Below are 17,531 nucleotides of genomic sequence, written 5' to 3'. Positions count from 1 at the left end.
ATTGACTGTAAAGGATTTGCAATCAAGTATTAAAAAGTGAAAATTTTATGGATGATTGTTAATCTGTCCCATTACTTTTGGTCCCTTAAAAAGTGGTAGGCAAATATACAAGCAGTTGTAATTCCTACACCGTTCACCCGATTTGGATGTAAATACCCTCAAATTAAAGCTGAAAGTCTGCAGTTAAAGGACATTGTGTTTGTTTAATTTCAAATCCATTGTGGTGGTGTATAGAGCCAAAAAGATTAGAATTGTGTCGATGTCCCAATATTTATGGACCTGACTGTATACTTTTATACCTAGTATAAGTAATCTACCTTTAGCTTAGCAGTAACCAGACTGACAGGAAGAGATCACAAGTATGAGACTATCAGTGGCCATATATTATACATTTTTCTTATTCAATTTCCTTTAGATTTACCTTCAACTATGTAATGCAAGGGCCTGCCTGATTGCATGCAAATTGAAAGCATTTAGGTTTGACTTCCCATTATATGGTTTTGGTAAATCTAAAGAAAAGTTATACAAGAAAATTGTATAAAGAGCGAAAAGATGACCTCAATATAGTGGTGATAATTGTATGCTTACATCTATAAGATTAATGTGAGCAGAAAATTAAAATTGTATTTTTACTTGGATTTCTGCTTTAAAATGGGCATTTAAAAAAAAATGCAAATCCATGGTTTGTGGGAACCAACAAACTCTATGGTCTCACAATAATACCACATCTAACTTGTCTACCAAGTCATGTAAGCAACAATGGAAAGAGTCCCACATGGGAGCAACAGGTGTTAGAAATCCTGCAACGTAACTGCACAATAGGGATGAGCTTCGTGTTCGAGTCGAACATACGTTCGACTCGAACATCGGCTGTTCGCCGTTCGGCGAATTCCGAACGTTATTGGCTGTTCGCGCCAAATTCGTGTGGCGCTCACGGCCCACAATGCACTGCGTCATCGCAGTGCATTGCTGGCTCATGATTGGCCAAGCATGCACTGTGACCCCGCATGCTTGGCCAATCACAGCGTCAGCAGCGAGGAGAGCCATGATTGGCCACAGGCAGGATGCCTGTGGCCAATCATAGCTCAGGCTGTGTAGTACACGCCCCACACTAAAAAAGGCCGCCAGCGCGGCGGCCTAGTGTAGTGTGTTGGCGTCTGAAGCAGTTAGTGGGTGTTCTGTGTACCTTCAACACAGTACACACCAGTCGTTTTCGGCCGATTTTCGATCTTGCTGTTGTGTAGTGGTTGTTGTCTGTGTGCCCTGACCGCAGTATACACCGCTATATTCACCTCACCTATATAGCTAGTGATCTATCTTTTATAATAGAGCTTGCAGTCAGTAGTGTTAGGAGCTTGTGCGTGCTGTCTGCGTGCTCTGTACCCAGTACACACCGCTATATCCACCTACATAGCTCTTCTCTATTTGAGCACACTTGCCATCTGCAGGAGTTATTGGAAGTTGTGTGTACCTCCAGCACAGTACAGTATACATCTGTATATACCCCTTTATCTCTGGTGTTCTATAAAAAAGGCATCTGCAGGAGTTAGTGGGTTTTTTATGCCTCCAGCACAATATACACCTGTATCTACCCTTGATTGCTGTTCTCTAATAGAGGCATCTGCAGGGCTTAGTGGGTGTTGTGTGACTCAATTACAGTATACCCCTTTATCTCTGGTGGTCTATAATAAAGGCATCTGCAGGAGTTAGTGGGTGTTGTGTGACTCCAGCACAATATACACCTGTATCTACCGTTTATTGCTGTTCTCTAATAGAGCCATCTGCAGGGCTTAGTGGGTGTTGTGTGACTCCATTACACTGCTGTTTTACCCAACTCCCTTCAGGCCATTACCATGTCTGGAAGGCCAGCAAGGAGAGGCAGACAGGCGCGAGCCGATAAAAGAGGGCAAGCAGGCTCTGTGTCTAGAGACAACAGTGCTGGTCGTGGACGCGGTGCATTGTCATCAGCACGTGGGCATGGGACACGCTTGTCCTTCTTTTCAGCAGCTGGACATGTTGAACCGCAACATGCCAACGACTTGGTAGAGTGGATGACCAAGCCCTCTTCATCCTCCTCATCCTCTCTCACCCAGTCTCAGGGTACTAGCAAAGCAGCTGCCAACGCATCGTCTTCCCTCCTCTCAATGTCATCATCAGTGACTCCTTCCCTAGACCCGCCACGTCCTCCTGAGGAGTCTCCTGAACTCTTTGAGCACAGTGTTGGGTACATGCTCCAGGAGGATGCCCAGTGTTTTGTGGGCTCTGATGATGACACTCAGCTAGAGGAAGGCAGTAGCGTGAGCGCAGAGAGAGGGGATGCTCAAGAAGGACAGCAATCTGGCAGTCATGTTCCACAAGCTGTAGCATACTGCCAGGTTTGCTACAGCGATCAAGAGGGAGGGGATGATGAGGGCGCTGATTCCACATGGGTGCCTGGTAGGAGAGAGGAGGAGGAGGAGGAGGAGGCACATGTCCAACGAGGCAGGATGCCCTCCGGGGGCCAGCTTAGGGGCAGCACACCGACTGAATCACACCGCAGAGCTCCGCCTGTGCAGGGCGCTGCCTCTGCGCGTTATTCTAAAAGTTCTTTGGTGTGGGCCTTTTTTGAGACGAGTGCATCAGATCGCACCGCTGCTATTTGCAACATATGTCTCAAGCGTATCTAGCGTGGCCAAAACATCAGCCGCTTGGGCACCATATGCTTGACCAGACATATGTTGACCTGCCATGCAGCTCGTTGGCAAGCGTACCTCAAAGACCCACACCAAAGAACAAAGCGGACCTCTCCTTGCTCCTCATCAGCTGGCATCTCCAACCCCACTAGACCTTCAGTACTCTCTGAAACCTGCTCTGAGAGGAATGAAGGTGTAGAATTAGGTGTGTCACAGCCAAGTGCTTCCGGGAACTCTGCTAGTGGTACATCCACGTCCGATTATAGCAGGCAAATGTCCCTGCCCCAGCTGCTGGAGCAGCCAAAAAAGTTCACTCCCAGCCATCCACATGCCCAGTAGTTGAATGCTAGCTTGGCTAAATTGCTAGCACTTCAACTGCTGCCTTTTCAGTTGGTAGACTCGGCCCCCTTCCGTGAGTTTGTACAATGTGCGGTTCCTCAGTGGCAGGTCCCCAAACGCCACTTTTTCTCACGGAAGGCGATTCCGGCTCTCTACCGGCATGTGGAAGGCAATGTCCTTGCCTCGCTGGACAGGGCGGTCAGCGGTAAGGTGCATATTACCGCTGACTCATGGTCCAGCAGGCATGGACAGGGACGTTACCTGTCTTTCACGGCCCATTGGGTCACTCTTCTGGCAGCTGGGAAGGATGCAGGACAAGGTGCAGTAGTGTTGGAGGTTGTTCCGCCACCACGCCTCCAAAATGCTACTATTGGTTGTGACACACCTCTCTCCTCCACCCCCTCCTCTTCTTCTTCCTCCATGGCCTCTTCCAGTGCTCTTTCCTCAGAACCAGCGGTGCTCCGTAGGCGTTTCAGGGGCTAGGCAAGTACGCAGGCAAAACGATGCCATGCCGTGCTTGTGCTGGTTTGTTTGGGGGACAGGAGCCACACTGGGGCGGATGTTTTGTCAGCTCTGCAGGGGCAGGCCGAGAGGTGGTTGACGCCACGCCAGCTTAAGCCAGGAATGGTGGTTTGTGACAATGGCACCAACCTCCTCTCCGCCTTCCGACAGGGACAACTGACCCATGTGCCCTGTGTAGCTCACGTCCTTAACCTGGTGGTGCAGCGGTTCTTGGGCAGGTACCCCGGCTTACAGGATGTACTGAAGCAGGCCAGGAAAGTCTGTGTGCATTTCCGCTGATCATTTAATGCCTGTGCTCGGCTGGCTGAGCTCCAAAAGGAGTTGAACCTGCCCAAGAACCGCCTTATATGTGACATGCCCACCAGGTGGAACTCAACGTTGGCCATGCTGCAGCGGCTGCACACGCAGCAGAGGGCCATCAATGAGTACCTGTGCGACTACGGCACCAGGACAGGGTCAGGGGAGCTCGGTCTTTTCTCACCACGCCAGTGGGGCATGATCAGGGATGCATGCACTGTCCTGTCACCGTTTGAGGAGGCCACAAGGATGGTGAGCAGTGACAGTGCATGCATCAGTGACACTGTACCTCTTGTCCACCTCTTGGAGCATACGCTGCGTGGAATAATGGACAGGGCACTTGAGGCAGAACAGAGGCAGGAAGAGGAGGACTTCCTTGCCTCTCAAGGCCCCCTTTATCCAGACAGTGTTCCTGCTGTGCTACCCATCACACAGGAAGAGGATGAGGAGGAGGAAGAGGAGGAGGAGGATGATTGTGTCAGCATGGAGGTGGAGGCTGGCACTCAGCATCAGCAGCAGCAGCAGTCTGGTAGGGATGATTTACAGTCCCAAGAAACACGTGGACTTGTACGTGGCTGGGAGGAGGTAGCTGCGGATCATGTTGCCCTTAGTGACCCAGAGGACTCCGGATCGATTGCTTCAGCTAACCTACGCTGCATGGCCTCCCTGATCCTGCAAAGCCTGCGGAAGGATCCTCGTATTCTTCGGATCAAGGAGAGGGACCATTACTGGCTGGCCACTCTCCTTGATCCACGGTACAAGGGTAAGGTTGCCGACCTTATCTTGCCATCGCAGAGGGAGCAGAGGATGAGACATCTCCGGGAGGCCTTGCAGAAAGGTCTGTGCAACGCGTTCCCAGAGACTGGGAGGTTACAAACTCCTGGTCCTGGACAACGTGTTGCTGAGGCATCGGTCAGAAGGAGCGGTGGAGAAGGTGGCCGTCTGACTGATGCTTTCAGACAAAAATCCTCTGGCTTACTGGGTCTTGAGGATGGATCACTGGCCAGAGCTTGCACAGTATGCAATTGAGCTACTGGCCTGTCCTGCATCCAGCGTTCTTTCGGAACGCACCTTCAGTGCTGCTGGTGGCTTTGTTATCGATCACAGGGTGCGCCTGTCCACCGAATCAGTTGATCGACTGACCTTCATCAAGATGAATCAGTCTTGGATCACCCACAGCTACCAAGCACCTGAAGCTGATGTAACCGAATAATTTTTTTTTGAAATATCACATCCCTTCAAGACTGCCTATGCTGATGCTGAGTGACTGTCCTGTTATGTTGATTGTCTATCCTCTTCCTCCTCCGCTGATATGTTGGAAGAACATTTCTGGTTCTGGGTGATGCCATTAGCCCAATTTTTCTGCCCCTGTTTAACAGGGGCGTTTAAGTACAATTTTTGATGCAATGCTTTGCAGCAGGGCTAATTCCTGCAATAAAACTAGAGTATATGGGAGAGGTTGCAGTGTCGTGGCACCAGCACCAGTGCCTAAGGCCCAATTTTTCTGCCCCTGTTTAACAGGGGCATTTAAGTACAATTTATGATGCAATGCTTTGCAGCAGGGCTAATTCCTGCAATAAAACTAGAGTATATGGGAGAGGTTGCAGTGTCGTGGCACCAGCACCAGTGCCTAAGGCCCAATTTTTCTGCCCCTGTTTAACAGGGGCATTTAAGTACAATTTTTGATGCAATGCTTTGCAGCAGGGCTAATTCCTGCACTAAAACTAGAGTATATGGGAGAGGTTGCAGTGTCGTGGCAACAGCACCAGTGCCTAAGGCCCAATTTTTCTGCCCCTGTTTAACAGGGACATGCAATTACAATTCTTGATATAATATTTCACAGGAGGGCCCGTTCCTGTGCCCACCCAGAGTAACTGCGAAGACTTATAGTGTTGTGGCACCAGCACCATAACCACCAAAGGTCAATTTTTCTACCACTGTTCAACAATGGCATGTAATTACAATTCTTGATATAATCGTTCACAGCAGGGCGCTCCAGCGCCCAGCAAGAGTCACTTTGAGGGCTTACAATGTTGTGGCAAAACCAACACCTTGTTCCGCCATTTCTGCAGAGCATATAGGGCAGGCCCCTACTTTCAAACATCCAACTTACAAACATCTCCTACTTGCAAACGGAAGGAGACAACAGCAAGTGAGATGAAAAAAGATGGACGACAAAACAAATTATACAGGGGTGATAACCCTTCCCTATGTTTTCCAAAAAGCTTAAAAATAGTTTTTTTGACTGGAGCTACACCTTAAAAATGTACCAGTTGAAAATTACAAACAGATTCAACTTAACACAACAAACTTACACAGTCCCTGTCTTGTTTGCACCGCCTGTATACTGCTGTTCTGAGTATATAGGGCCTGGGGGCCACACGCATTTCCTTTTTTTAATATGGGTACAGGGTTCCCCTTGATATGCGTACAAGACCCAAAGGGGCTGGTAATGGGCAGGGAGGGCTACCCATGCCATTTTTCTCAATGGTTTTCAACCATATTGCAGGAACCAGATATAACATTAAAACCGCAAGCAGTTTTCAATGATGTTATTTCTGTTTAATGTCATTTTGTGCAGGGACTGTTCTAAACACGGGAAACACGTGACACTTCACAGGCATACTACAGACACCCCCCAGGCACCATATTTAAAGGAATATTTCACTTTTTTTTTTCACTTTAATCATCATTAAAATCAGTGCTCATGCCAAAACGGCCATTTGTAAAAACATTTTAGGCATTGACCCATGTCCCCTGGGGCAGGAGACAGGTCCTCAAACCCTTTTTAGGACAGTATCTTGCATATTAGCCGTTAAAATTAGCACTTTTAATTTCGAACGTTCGAGTCCCATAGACGTCAATGGGGTTCTAAAGTTCGTTCGAATTTGGGGTCCGTTCGAAAGTTCTGGTGCGAACCGAACCGGGGGGTGTTCGGCTCATCCCTACTGCACAACAACCAAATAGGGAACTTCCATTTTTCTATGAAATACTTTATCTATTTGATTCCACAGTGCCTCTAGTAAGGAGTGGCTACTCATCCCAGTGTTTTAAAACAGCATCTGGACTCAAGGCTTCTGAAAGTGGTTGTAAAACCTTACAAACCACTTTGACCTACAGGTATTTGACCTACAGATTAAGGCTTACCTGTAGGTCCAAGAAATATCTCCTAAACCTACACGGTTTGGAAGATATTTACTAAAAGACAGTCACAGCCGTCTACGGCGCATTCGCCGTAGACAGCGGCGCGCAGGCGCACTATCGCTGTTAGCAGCATGCCACTGCTAACGGCGATATGCCGTTAGTGGCGGCTCCTGGGCACATGCGTGGGAGTGATGTCATTCACAGCGCCGGAGCAGCGATACCCGGAAGAAGATGGACACTCCGTGCTACAGGGGACAGTGGTGACATCGCTGGCTCCTGTGTCAGGTAAGTGACACATAATGGGCTACTATGCAATGCATAGTAGCCCATTATGCTTTACCTTTGCAGGGAGACAGAGAAGAATAAACCCTAATAGGTTTACTTCCTCTTGAAAGACCTGGTGGCAGTAGTGCTGGTGCCCCCTACTCTCAGTAACAGCACTAAGTTTAGGAGCGAAGCAGATTCTGTGTTTAAAAGGTTTCTGTTGCTGCACAGCTGCAAGGCACACCTTCAGACTCTCCCACCTCAAGAAGTATGTAAATGTTAAAAACAAAATCCCAACTATATAGTATAATCTAGATGATACGTTTGTTTACTTTTTGGCACCACATGGTCACATCATCAATCCCAATATCTTTCCAAATCTAAAGCTGGTCATAGATAAGTACATTTTTTTTTTGTTCAACCAGCAGGTTGAACAAAGAAAAACTGACCCAATGCCACCATCCACGCATTCAAGGTGGATGGGGGAATCCTTTGCTGTGTCATTGTATATTGTATATCAAAATATACTTATCAGCAGCACTGATCAAGAGAAAATGTTCTAACAGGGCAGTTGTGCAGACGTCGATCAGTAAATTGACTTCTGTATAACCACAGTGCCCATACATGGATTGGAATTCGGCCGGTCCCTGTTGAATTTCCATCCACATTTCAGTCTATTAATGGGCAGCTTTGGGGATCTAAAATCTGTAAAAATGTCACTAATGTGATGTTTTGTGTCCATGCGAACCCAACTTGATCTCATCTTAATCTTATTCTAACAATGTATGCAAACCAATTGTTTTACCTGAAAGCTTGGCAATTTAGCATCCACATTGGTGAAAAAAATATTTCCTAAATTAAAAGGCATGCATTCTGCTTTAGCGTTAACATTAGGGCTGAAACAACTAATCGATTAATCGACAACTAATCGATTATGAAATTAATCGATTATTATTTTCATAATTGATTAATCGGTCACTAACATAATGGGGTTAAAAAAAAAATAAAAAATTAGCCCTTTATAGGACAAAAAGAGCAAATCGCTACTGTAAATATTACTTTCACTGTCCCATATTAAAAAATTAACCCCTTACAGTAGCGATTATTTGCTCTTTTTGTACTAATTTTAGTTTTTTTAACCCCATTATGTTACTAAACATCTCAGGCCTGGGTCACACCTCTGTGTTTTTGGTGCTTTTTGCAGAAACACACTACAGTTCGTTTACATGGTTTCCTATGGGACACGTTCACATCCATGATTTTTTTCAGCTGCTGCGTATTTGGAAAAGACAAGAACTTTTTTTTTAACACAAAACGGTGCTATTTAGTTTTTTTTGGTTCAATATACTTCAATGGAGAAGCTGCAAAATGCGTTTTTGCGGCAATTTGTGTTTTTTAATCTGCCCAACAACAAAAAAAATGTAAAAATATAAATCGCAGCAAAATTACCTTTTTTTTTATTTTTTTAAGGTTATTAACCGATTAATCGGAACAATAAATCGGCCAACTAATCGATTATGAAAATAATCGTTAGTTGCAGCCCTAGTTAACATTTTGCTGTTTCATTAAAAAAAATTACACTTTAGCGTAATTTAGCATAAAAAAATTTAAATAATAAATATTTTTTGCTCCAAACATTACATAAAAGCTGGTTAGGGAAAAATTACAGAAAAATGCATTTTTATAAAAGATTCTTAAGTAATGCTTTTTAGTCCCATGTGCCTCAGGGGAAAAAAAAACCCCTAAAAACGCAGATGTGAGCGAGCCTTTAGTATATGTAATGCCTTGTGTATGGAAATCAGGACACCAAGATCTATTTGTAATATAGCACTGCCACCTAGTGAATATTCACCGTAGTGCTTTTATAAAACGTAGCATTTATAGCAGTAAAACATATTAGTGTGCAACAGTATAATTTAATAAAATGCATTGCTTCAGCTACCTTTTTAGAAATGCAATATGGGATGGAAGCGTTTTATTAACATTTGCAGTGAACATTGATCCAAGTAAAGTAACCAGTCAAGGAAAGCATGTCAGTCGAAAACAGTTGTAAGAGTGTATATGACTATACATATATTCTTCATATACACACGTATATATTGGCAAGTGGTCTCATAAAGGGCAGGTCATAGTTATGGAAGACTGCATATTTGACACAGACTCCAGCACTCTTATTTTGGTAAAGACTCTAGAGGGAGACAGAAAGTTAATGCCGAGTTCCACCCTCAAAAAAGTTTTTTTTTATTTTATTTTTTTAAGTCAGCAGCAAACACTGTAGCTGCTGATTTTTAATAAAGACACTTACCTGTCCAGGGAGCCCATGATGTTGGCCCCCCAGGCCAATCTGTCCATCGGATCAGGTGCAGGCGCCGCCATTGTAATTAAGGGAAACCGGCAGTGGAGCCTTCAGGCTTCAAAGCTGGTTTCCTACTGCGCATGCACGAGTCGTGTGGCACTTTCTGAATGGCCCTGTTGTCTTCAGCAGCAGGGGGGGGGAAGGAGGAGGGGCAGAGCCAGAAGAGGAAATAATGTACCTCGCTGTGGTGAGGCTTGGACGGAAGTTCACCTTTTAACTACTAAGGTAAGGGGAAAAAAATTGTATATCCAAAAACAAGGGGTGGTCTTTTATTTAAGACCAAGCACTAAAGTTGGGTGGAACTCCGCTTTAAACAGGCAAGTGAAGTAAGCGTTTAAGGTTCTGGAGTCTGGCTAGGAAAAGAGAGTGACGGTTTCCTGGCCAACACTACACACCAGGTTATTTCAAAGCTGTTATGGTGATCACATGATTAGAAACTATGCTGATTTGTTCCTGATCATTACTTCAAACCAGGATTTGTGAGTGATAGTAAACTTTCAAAGTAGGAGTGTGCTCCTAGTGCTACAACTGAAGGAAGATTAAAGTATAACTGAAGGCAAACTTTTTTTTTTTTGGATAGAGTGGAGAAGTATTAGAACATCCGTCAGGTTTGTATTGCTGTCTGTGCTCCCATTAGAATAAACCCTGAGATGGAAGGCATTCTTTTTAATGTGAGGAGAATAACTATCAGTAAGAACCAACTAACAGTGTTCTGAGTGGTGTGTGTGGTTACCTGTGTCCTGCTTTTACTTTGTGTTATAAAGGTGTGCTTGAAACAACTCCAACACTTCTTCCACCCCATTCCCAACCATTTGATGCTAATTTGAAGGTGTATATAGTATGTGTGTGTATGTGTATGTGCGAGGAGCTACACATACACATATCTATCTATAGCGGGTAAAATAAGTATTGAACACGTCATCATTTTTCTAGGTAAAATACAAAACAAATATGGACTTTAGAGGTGCTGGGAACCCTCTCTCAGAATAAATGTCGATACACAATTTAATATAAAAAAAGGTTTTATTACAAAAATAGAAAAAGAGATACAAAAGTCATTCAAGAGGTATAACCCCTTAAAAGCATGCATTTTTGTTCCTACACATAGTATTGAAACCATAACAAACACCCCTAGAAGATGAGTTTCAGAATGCATGGCCGTTCTTAGCTAGTGGGGCGATTTGTCTGAGTAATTCCAATAATAAACAAGACTCCTCAATGCTAACTAGTGATACAACCCCCTTCATGAATTTCCATATCTGTATGACACTATATGCAGGAAAGAAACTCAACCTCCAGGGGTGTTTGTTATGGTTTCAATACTATGTGTAGGAACAGAAATGCGTGCTTTTAAGGGGTTATATCCCTAATACCTCTTTTGTGTCTTTTTTACTAATTTTGTAATAAAAACTTTTTTATCTTCAATTATGTATTGACATTTATTCTGAGAGGGGGTTCCCAGCACCTCTAAAGTCCCATTTTGTATTGTATTTCCTCTAGTCTCTATAGGGATGTGGTGCTATTCCCCTTCAGCCAAATTCTTTTTTCTAAAACTTTTTCTAGGTAAACATATTTCTAAAGATAAAGAAAATTATGGGGCTACGCTAAAAATAAAAAATAATAATTAAAAAAAATGATGAACCCCCAGACCAATGTGATAAAACCAGTCATGTAACAAAATTACACAGTAAAGCCATTCTAATTTGGGAAGGCAAAAAATACCATACTGTGATTAACAAAAACACACGTGAAATGTGCCAATTCTTATTTAACATACAAAGAAAATTCAAAAGTGTAAGTAAAAGTGGAAATTGCATATTAGATCCTAGTGAAACGAACAAAAAGAAGAGTCAGTATAATTATGTATCCAATGAAGAACTGTAAATAGTCCGTGCAAATGTGTCAACTTGATCCTGGTAAAAAGATTCAAATCCACCCATGAAAAGTGCAGTGAACCGGACAGATGCCTACACCTATAAACTCACTGCCGCTTACCGGAACTGTATGGTCCCTGAAACAGAGGACCCAGGAGCGCAAATGATTAATAACCCAGCCTGAGGGTCTCTATGGCGAAGGGGCAGCTCCTCACTCCCAGCTGCGGTATTGAGTACAGGCAAATAACAGTAACCCCATATAAAAAAAGAGAAAACGCTTGCATCGCATAAAACCTTACAATTTATTATTAAGGAATAAAAAGTGAGCACTCACATAGTTCCAAATAAAAATAGCCACTTTACTTTATCACATTGGTCTGGGGATTCATTTTTTTTTTATTATTAATTTTTATTTTTAGCGCAGCTCCATAATATTTTTTTAGTTCTGTTTGGCGTTGTATAACGGCTTGAGTTGCAGCTTAGTTTTTAATTAATAGCACAGTTTTCTTTTTTACATATTTCTAAAGGTGCTATTGACATGACATTTTGACCACAGGTCGGTAACAACCCTTGCAATCTATACATACAAAGAATCCCAAACAAATGAGTTCAGAAATGAAGTTATGTGGAATAAAATGGAATGGCACAGGGAAAAAGTATTGAACACATGAAGAAAGGAAGGTGCAAAAAGGCATGGAAAGCCAGAACACGAGTTGAAATATATCAGTAATCAGAAAGCAATCCTGCCCCCTTGTCAGTGCAAAATAATATTAGCTGGTTCAGTCTCAACTGGTGGTCTATAAAAAGGTGTCTCAGTAGCAAGGTGTCACACAAGAAACAGGTTGTGATGGGTAAAAGCAAAGAGCTCTCTCAAGACCTTTGCCACCTTATTGTTGCAAAACATACTGTTGAAATTGGTTACAGAAAGATTTCTAAACTTCTGAATGGTCCAGTGAGCACCGGAAATTGAAAGAACATAATTTCACCATAAATCGGTCATGATCAGGTTCTCCTCACAAGATTTCTGACAGAGAAGTGAAAAGAATTATCAGACGACTTGTCAAAGACCCAAGGACCACTTGTGGAGAGCTTCAGAAAGACCTGGAATTAGCAGGTACAATTGTTTAAAAGGAAACAATAAGCAATGCACTGCCATGGCCTGTATGCACGCTCATACCCAAGACTCCATTGCTGAAGAAAAAGCATGTTGAAGTTCATTTAAAGTTTGCTGCACAACATTTAGACAAGCCTGTGAAATACTGAGATAAAATAGTCTGGTCAGATGAGACCCAAATTTAACTCTTTGGATGCCATATTACATACCATGTTTGGAGGTCAAATGGCACTGCACATCACCCCAAAAACACCCACATACCAACAGCGAAGTTTTGAGTGGAAATATCATGGTGCGAGCGAGGCTGTTTTTTAACATACGGTACTGGAAAACTTCATGTCATTGAAGGAAGGATGAATGGAAAAATGTATCAAGACATTCTTGATAAAAATCTGCTGTTATCTAACAGAATGATGAAGATAAAACAAGGGTGGGCATTTCAGCAAGACAATGATCCCAAACACAAAGCCAAGGAAACTTTCAACTGGTTTCAAAGAAAGAAAATAAAGCTGCTAGCCAATCACCTGACTGGAATCCAATAAAAAAAAATCTATGGAAAGAAATAAAGATCAGAGTTCATAGAAGAGGCCCACGGAACCTTCATGATTTGAAGACTGTGTGGAAGAATGGGCAAAAAAAAAATCACATCTGAGCAATGCATGCAACTAGTTTCTCCATACAGGAGGCATCTTGAAGCTGTCATTACCAACAAAGGATTTGGAACCAAACTTTAAATTTCAGTCAGTGTGTGCAATACTTTTTCCCTGTGTTATTCTATTTTATTACACAACTTCATTTCTGAACTTATTTGTTTTAGTTTCTTTGTATGGATTGGATGGATTGTTACTGACATGTGGTGAACATTTCACATCAATAGCACCTATAGAAATATATTTACCTAGGAAAACGGTGATGTGTTCAATACTTATTTTACCCTATGTATCTATCTATACATAGGCACACACACATCACTTTTCATGTTGTTCTCCATTAAATTGATATATCTTCAGGTCAACTGTAAGCATGCCATATGGAAACAAATCTATACAAAGTTCAAAAAGAAAACTTTTATTAACAGATTAGTTGGCTTACTCATCACATCTTCCAGTCTCTAGTGTCATTCACTAAACGTACCTCAGCCATTGTGTTTTGAATGGGAGTGCCAGTTAGAAGAAGCCTGTTGCGGCACTGAAACTGTAGCAGTATCTTCCACCGAACACTAAATGAATAGAAAACAAAATAAAATGTTAGCAAAATCATATAGATTTCAGTTCAATAACAATGAAGTTGGAAAGTGAAAACTGTATGTTGAATTGAGGATGTGAAAGTTAGTAAGGTATAACTTTAAGAGAAAATCACTGTGCATTTACCTGGGTGAAGTATCCAATTATGCTAATATTTAAATTTCTATTCTGGAAGTAAATGCAACATAGAAATAGGAAATCAATTAATAGTGGCATTATATTCCTCAAAAATAATAGAGGTCACCATGAAAGGACTTGCGTATTAAATCTTCAAGTTGTTTCCTCTACCGTAGGTAGTGTTCTCTCTAGAATTTTATTTTCTAATGAGGTGGGATAAAAGAATACATGAAGGCAAAATAATATCACTGAGAAATGGAGATTTTGGTAAATGTTTAGGTTAACTCAATGTGTTGTATAGCATGTCTAGGTGAATGCCTAATGTAGGGTCCAGTGCCAGAAGCAAAATTACACACTGCCCTCTTTCTTCTTTTGGCAGGGTCTGAGAATGGTTCCCTGAAGCTTAGCAGAGGAGTAACCCAATCTGGAAATCTGCATAAACAGACATATGTAGCAGCTAGAAATCTTGATAGAAGAAATCTGATAAATGTGACAAAAAAGGAAAGTGATTTGCCTCTCTCAGAACATAGTAGGTGAGGTTGAAAAAAAAGACACAAGTCCATCAAGTCCAACCTATGTGTGTGATTATACGTCAGTATTACATTGTATATCCCTGTATGTTGTCATTCAGGTGCTTATCTAATTAGTTTCTTGAAACTATCAATGCCCCCCGCTGAAACCATCGTCTGTGGAAGGGAATTCCACATCTTTACCGCTCTTACAGTAAAGAACCCTTTAAGCAGTTTAAGGATAAACCTCTCTTCTTAGTTTTATCCCTATTGTGGGGTCACCAGTAAGCTTAAACCTCTTGTCTTCTAATTTTAGTGAGTGGCCACGTGTCTTATTAAACTGCCTTTCGCAAAAAAGATTTATCCCTATTGTGGGGTCACCAGTATGGTATTTGTAAATTAAAATCATATCAAACATCAAGCGTCTCTTCTCCAGAGAGCATAAGTTCAGTGCTCGCAACCTTTCTTCATAACTAATATCCTCTAGACCCTTTAGTAACTTTGTTGCCCTTCTTTGTACATCCTTCCTGAGGACTGGTGAAAGGAACTGGACAACTGGACAGCATACTCCAGGTGCGGCCGGACCAAAGTCTTGTAGAGTGGGACATTATCGCTTTATCCTTGGAGTTAATCATCTTTTAATGCATGGCAATATTCTGTTTGCTTTGTTAGCAGCAGCCTTTGCTGAGCCTATTATCTACTAGGACCCCCAGGTCCTTTTCCATCCTAGATTCCCCCCAGAGGTTCACCCCCTAGTGAGTAGATTGCATTCATATTTTTGCCACCAAAATGCATTATTTTAAATTTTTTCTACATTAAATCTCATTTGCCATGTAGTTGCCAACACCATTAATTTGTTCAGATCTTCTTGCAAGGTTTGTAAGAGATTGAGCTGTTTACTCCATTCTCTATGTCGTTTATGAACAAATCAAACAGGCTTGGTCTCAGCAGAGAACCCTGGGGGACCCCACTTCCCACCCCTGACCATTGCGAGCATTCCCCATTTATCACCACCCTCTGAACTCGCCCTTGTAGCCAGTTTTCAATCCATGTACTCACCCTATGGTCCATGCCAATGGACCTTACTTTGTACAGTAAACATTTATGGGGAACTGTGTTAAATGCTTTTGCAAATTCCAGATACACCATATATATGGGCCTTCCTTTATCTAAATGGCAGCTCACCTCCTCATAGAAGGTTAATAGAGTGATTTGGCAAGAATGATTCTTAATGAATCCATGCTGATTACTGCTAATGATACCGTTTTCTTTACTGAAATCTTGTATATAGTCCCTTATCATCCCCTCCAAGAGCTGGCATACTATTGATGTTAGGTTACCTGGTGTATTTTAGCCCTTTTTTTAAATATTGGTGTTCTCTCCCATTGTCTTCTCTCCCATCAGCTGGTACCAGTCCAGTCAGTAGACTGTCAATAATGATTAGGAATTATATAACATATTAGGTGAGGTTGAAAAAAAAAAAGGATTTTTAAAAACAGCTTACCTGTAAAATCCTTTTCTTTGTTGTACATCGGCATATCAGGTGCTGGACACTGGCACTCCCCTTAAGGCGTGTACTTCCCCCATATAACCCCTCCCATTACTGGGAGTCCTCAGTTTTGTAGCCAAGCAATACAAGTGTATAAGAAGAAGAAGGGAGGGACCTCTGTCTCCCCTGATGTACATCAAAGAAAAGGATTTTACAGGTAAGCTGTTTTCTTACATCATGGGACACAGAGCCATAGTAATAACTATGTGGGATGTCCCATAGCAATGGCAACTGAAAGGGGAAGACAGAACAAGGAAACAGGAGGCCAGAGGACTCATACTGCAGCCTGCAGTGTATGCTGTGCCCAAAGGCAATATCCTCATGACCTTTAATATCGATTTGATAAAAATCGGATAAACGTATGAACCTAAGACCAAGTCGCGGCCTTACAGATCCGAGCCATAGAGGCCCGATGATGCACCGTCCAAGAGGCACTAATCGCCCTGGATGAGTGTGCTCTTAATATGAGAAGGAAGGATTTTTTTCTTCAAGCTGAAGCTTGAACAATCACTTGAAAATTCCATTTGGGAAATAGTGGATCTTGACGCTGCCTGTCCATATCTTGGACCCTCTGGCAGTAGAAACAAACCCTATGTTTTGCGAACCTGAGCGGTCGCCCTTAAATAGACTCTGATCGCTCTTACTACATCAAGAGAATGTAGTGCTTTCTCTTCACCAGATAAGGCTCTGGGGAAAATGAAGGAAGAATAATAGCTTGGTTTAAATGAAAGTCTGTTAACACTTTTGGTAAGAATTCAGGATGAGGACATAAAACCACCTCATCCTTATGCATGATGAAATATGGCTCTTACAAGACAGAGCCGTTAGTTCCGATACTCTGCTAGCAGAAGAAATGGCAAACAGAAAAGATTATCTTTCTTGTCAAAGAATCAAGGGAATTTCTCGTAAGGTTCGGGCAGCACAGTGGTGTATTGGGTAGCACTCTCACCTAGCAGTAAGAAGTTCAAATCCCAACAATGACACTACCTGCCTGGAGTTTGCATGTTCTCCCTGTGCCTGCGTGGGTTTCCTCCGGGCACTCCGGTTTTCTCCCACACTCCAAAGACATGCAGGTAGGTTAGTTGGCTTCTGTCCAAAAAAATTAACCCTAGTATATGAATGGGGACCTTGGATTGCGGGCTCCTTGATGGTAGGGACTGATGTGAGTGTGCGATGTTTTGGGATAGAGACAATGGTAGACAATCACTCAGGTTGAACTGGATGGACTGGTGTCTTTATTCAACCTTACTAACTATGTAACTATGTAAAAGCATGATTTAACAAAGCCCATAAGACCAATTTTAATTCCTAAGGATTTAGAGGTGCCTTGATAGGGGGAATAAACTGTGTTAACCCCTGAATAAGCTACGTACCAAGAGTGGGAAGCAAGAGGCCCTAGGAAAATAGGATTTTTTTTGTACTCACCGTAAAATCCTTTTCTCTGTAATTCACCGACCGACACAGCTCCTCTCTTAGCCATTGGGTTGTTATGCCCTATTACTAGGAGATACTAGGCATTAGTTGTAATAC

At 42.6% G+C, this 17,531-nt stretch overlaps 1 protein-coding gene across 2 annotated transcripts in view; it reads right to left on the bottom strand.

The window, feature by feature from the left end:
- The window catches only part of INO80 (INO80 complex ATPase subunit), a 392,097-nt gene that overhangs the window by 152,880 nt on the left and 221,686 nt on the right, over positions 1 to 17,531 (bottom strand). For both annotated transcript variants that reach the window (XM_077464921.1, XM_077464922.1), the window contains exon 17: positions 13,717 to 13,801. In XM_077464921.1, the coding sequence (XP_077321047.1) occupies positions 13,717 to 13,801 (85 nt within the window). The remainder of the gene's footprint in view (positions 1 to 13,716; positions 13,802 to 17,531) is intronic.

The sequence above is a fragment of the Lithobates pipiens genome, unplaced genomic scaffold (assembly GCF_037356315.1).
Source record: "Lithobates pipiens isolate NorthernLeopardFrog02 unplaced genomic scaffold, aLitPip1_a1.2 Scaffold_30, whole genome shotgun sequence".
NCBI lineage: Eukaryota > Metazoa > Chordata > Amphibia > Anura > Ranidae > Lithobates > Lithobates pipiens.
The sequence above is the reverse complement of the archived record's forward strand: the minus strand, read 5'-3'. Positions and strand labels throughout refer to the sequence as shown.